We start from the raw sequence: 1749 nt of genomic DNA on the forward strand, positions 1-1749 counted from the left end.
CCTGCCTTGGCCTCCTGAAGTGTTGGGATTACAGGCGTGAACCACCACACCTGGCCAATAACATACTTTTTTTTTTTTTTTTTTTTTTGAGACGGAGTCTCGCTCTGTCGCCCAGACTGGAGTGCAGTGGCCAGATCTCAGCTCACTGCAAGTTCCGCCTCCCGGGTCTACGCCATTCTCCTGCCTCAGCCTCCCGAGTAGCTGGGACTCCAGGCGCCCACCACCTCGCCCGGCTAGTTTTTTGTATTTTTTTAGTAGAGACGGGGTTTCAACGTTAGCCAGGTTGGTCTCGATCTCCTGACCTCGTGATCCGCCCGTCTCGGCCTCCCAAAGTGCTGGGATTACAGGCGTGAGCCACCGCGCCCGGCCAAACATACTTTTTAAAAATAAGAAAGTGCTGGCCGGGTGCAGTGGCTCACGCCTGTAATCCCAGCACTTTGCGAGGCTGAGACAGGCAAATTTCCTGAGCTCAGGAGTTTGAGACCACTATGCACAACATAGTGAAACCCCATCTCTACTAAAAATACAAAAGTTAGCCGGGTGTGGTGGCACACCCCTGTAATCCCATCTACTCGGGAGGCTGAGGCAGGAGAAATCACTTAAAACCAGAGGTAGAGGTTGCAGTGAGTGGAGATTGTGCCACTGCACTCCAGCCTGGGCAACAGAGTGAGACTCCATCTCAAAAAAAAATAAAATAAAATAAAATAAATTAAAAGTAAAAATTACCCAGGCATAGTGGTTCACACCTGTAGTCACAGCTACTCTGGTGACTAAGGAAGAAGAATTACATAAGCCCAGGTGTTTCAGATTACAGTGAGCTATGATGGCTCCACTGCACCCTAGCCTGGGCAACAGAGCAAGAGTAATAATAAAATAAATTTCAGGCCCATAATCTTAGCATCATGCCACTGCACTCCAGCCTGGCGACAGAGTGAGACTCTGTCTCAAAATAAATAAATAAATAAATAAAAATTTTTTTTTAAACCAGAACATTTATTGCATGACTAATCGTTGACATTCTTAAGATGAACTAGATGCTGCAACAGCTGCCCTCTTGGGTTTAGGTGTTGTTCCTTCACGGAATCCATGCCTGAATCTGCGGTATACAATTTTTAGGTGCCTCATTCGACCAGTTCCGGTGGTATTTCGTCTTTTAGCTTTGGCACTCCAGTTATACTTTCTCTTGCGCTTGGCAGGGTAGCCACATTTGCCACAGGTCGACTTCTGAAGGTGGTAGGCCTTAGAGCCACAGCGGCGGCACAATGTGTGCGTCTTATTGCGACGCTTTCCAAACGATGACGTTCCCTTCGTCATCTCGCTTCTGCAGCCGAGACCAGAGAGACCGGAAGAGAAATAAAATTTTAAAAATAAAATAAAATAAAGTTGCAGGGATACCTTTATTTATTTATTTATTTATTTACTTATTTATTGAGATGGAGTCTTGCTCTGTTGCCTAGGCTGCAGTGCAGTGGCACGATCTTGGCTCACCACAACCTCCACCTCCCAGTTTCAAGTGATTCTCCTGCCTCAGCCTCCTGAGTAGCTGAGACTCCAGGCTCATGCCACCATGCCCAGCTAATTTTTGCTTTTTTTTTTTTTTGGAGACGGAATCTCGCTCTGTCGCTCAGGCTGGAGTGCTGTCGCCGGATCTCAGTTCATTGCAAGCTCCGCCTCCCAGGTTTACGCCATTCTCCCGCCTCAGCCTCCCGAGTAGCTGGGACTAGAGGCGCCCGCCACCACGCCCGGCTA

The 1749-nt window shown here is 48.0% G+C and overlaps 1 protein-coding gene across 1 annotated transcript; it reads right to left on the reverse strand.

Annotated features, from left to right (window-relative positions):
• Nucleotides 1-972: 972 nt before the first annotated feature.
• Nucleotides 973-1339, reverse strand: LOC102122868 (large ribosomal subunit protein eL37). The gene has a single exon (XM_005568879.5). It carries the CDS (start codon nucleotides 1312-1314, stop codon nucleotides 1021-1023), a length of 294 nt encoding a protein of 97 aa, XP_005568936.1. The 5' UTR covers nucleotides 1315-1339; the 3' UTR covers nucleotides 973-1020.
• Between the last annotated feature and the right edge of the window lie 410 nt (nucleotides 1340-1749).

This window comes from Macaca fascicularis, chromosome 10, assembly GCF_037993035.2.
Source record: "Macaca fascicularis isolate 582-1 chromosome 10, T2T-MFA8v1.1".
NCBI classification, from domain to species: Eukaryota; Metazoa; Chordata; class Mammalia; order Primates; family Cercopithecidae; genus Macaca; species Macaca fascicularis.

Coding starts and splice junctions, on each gene's coding strand:
- LOC102122868 (XM_005568879.5), bottom strand. CDS start 1,314: ATGACGAAGGGAACGTCATCGTTTGGAAAGCGTCGCAATAAGACGCAC.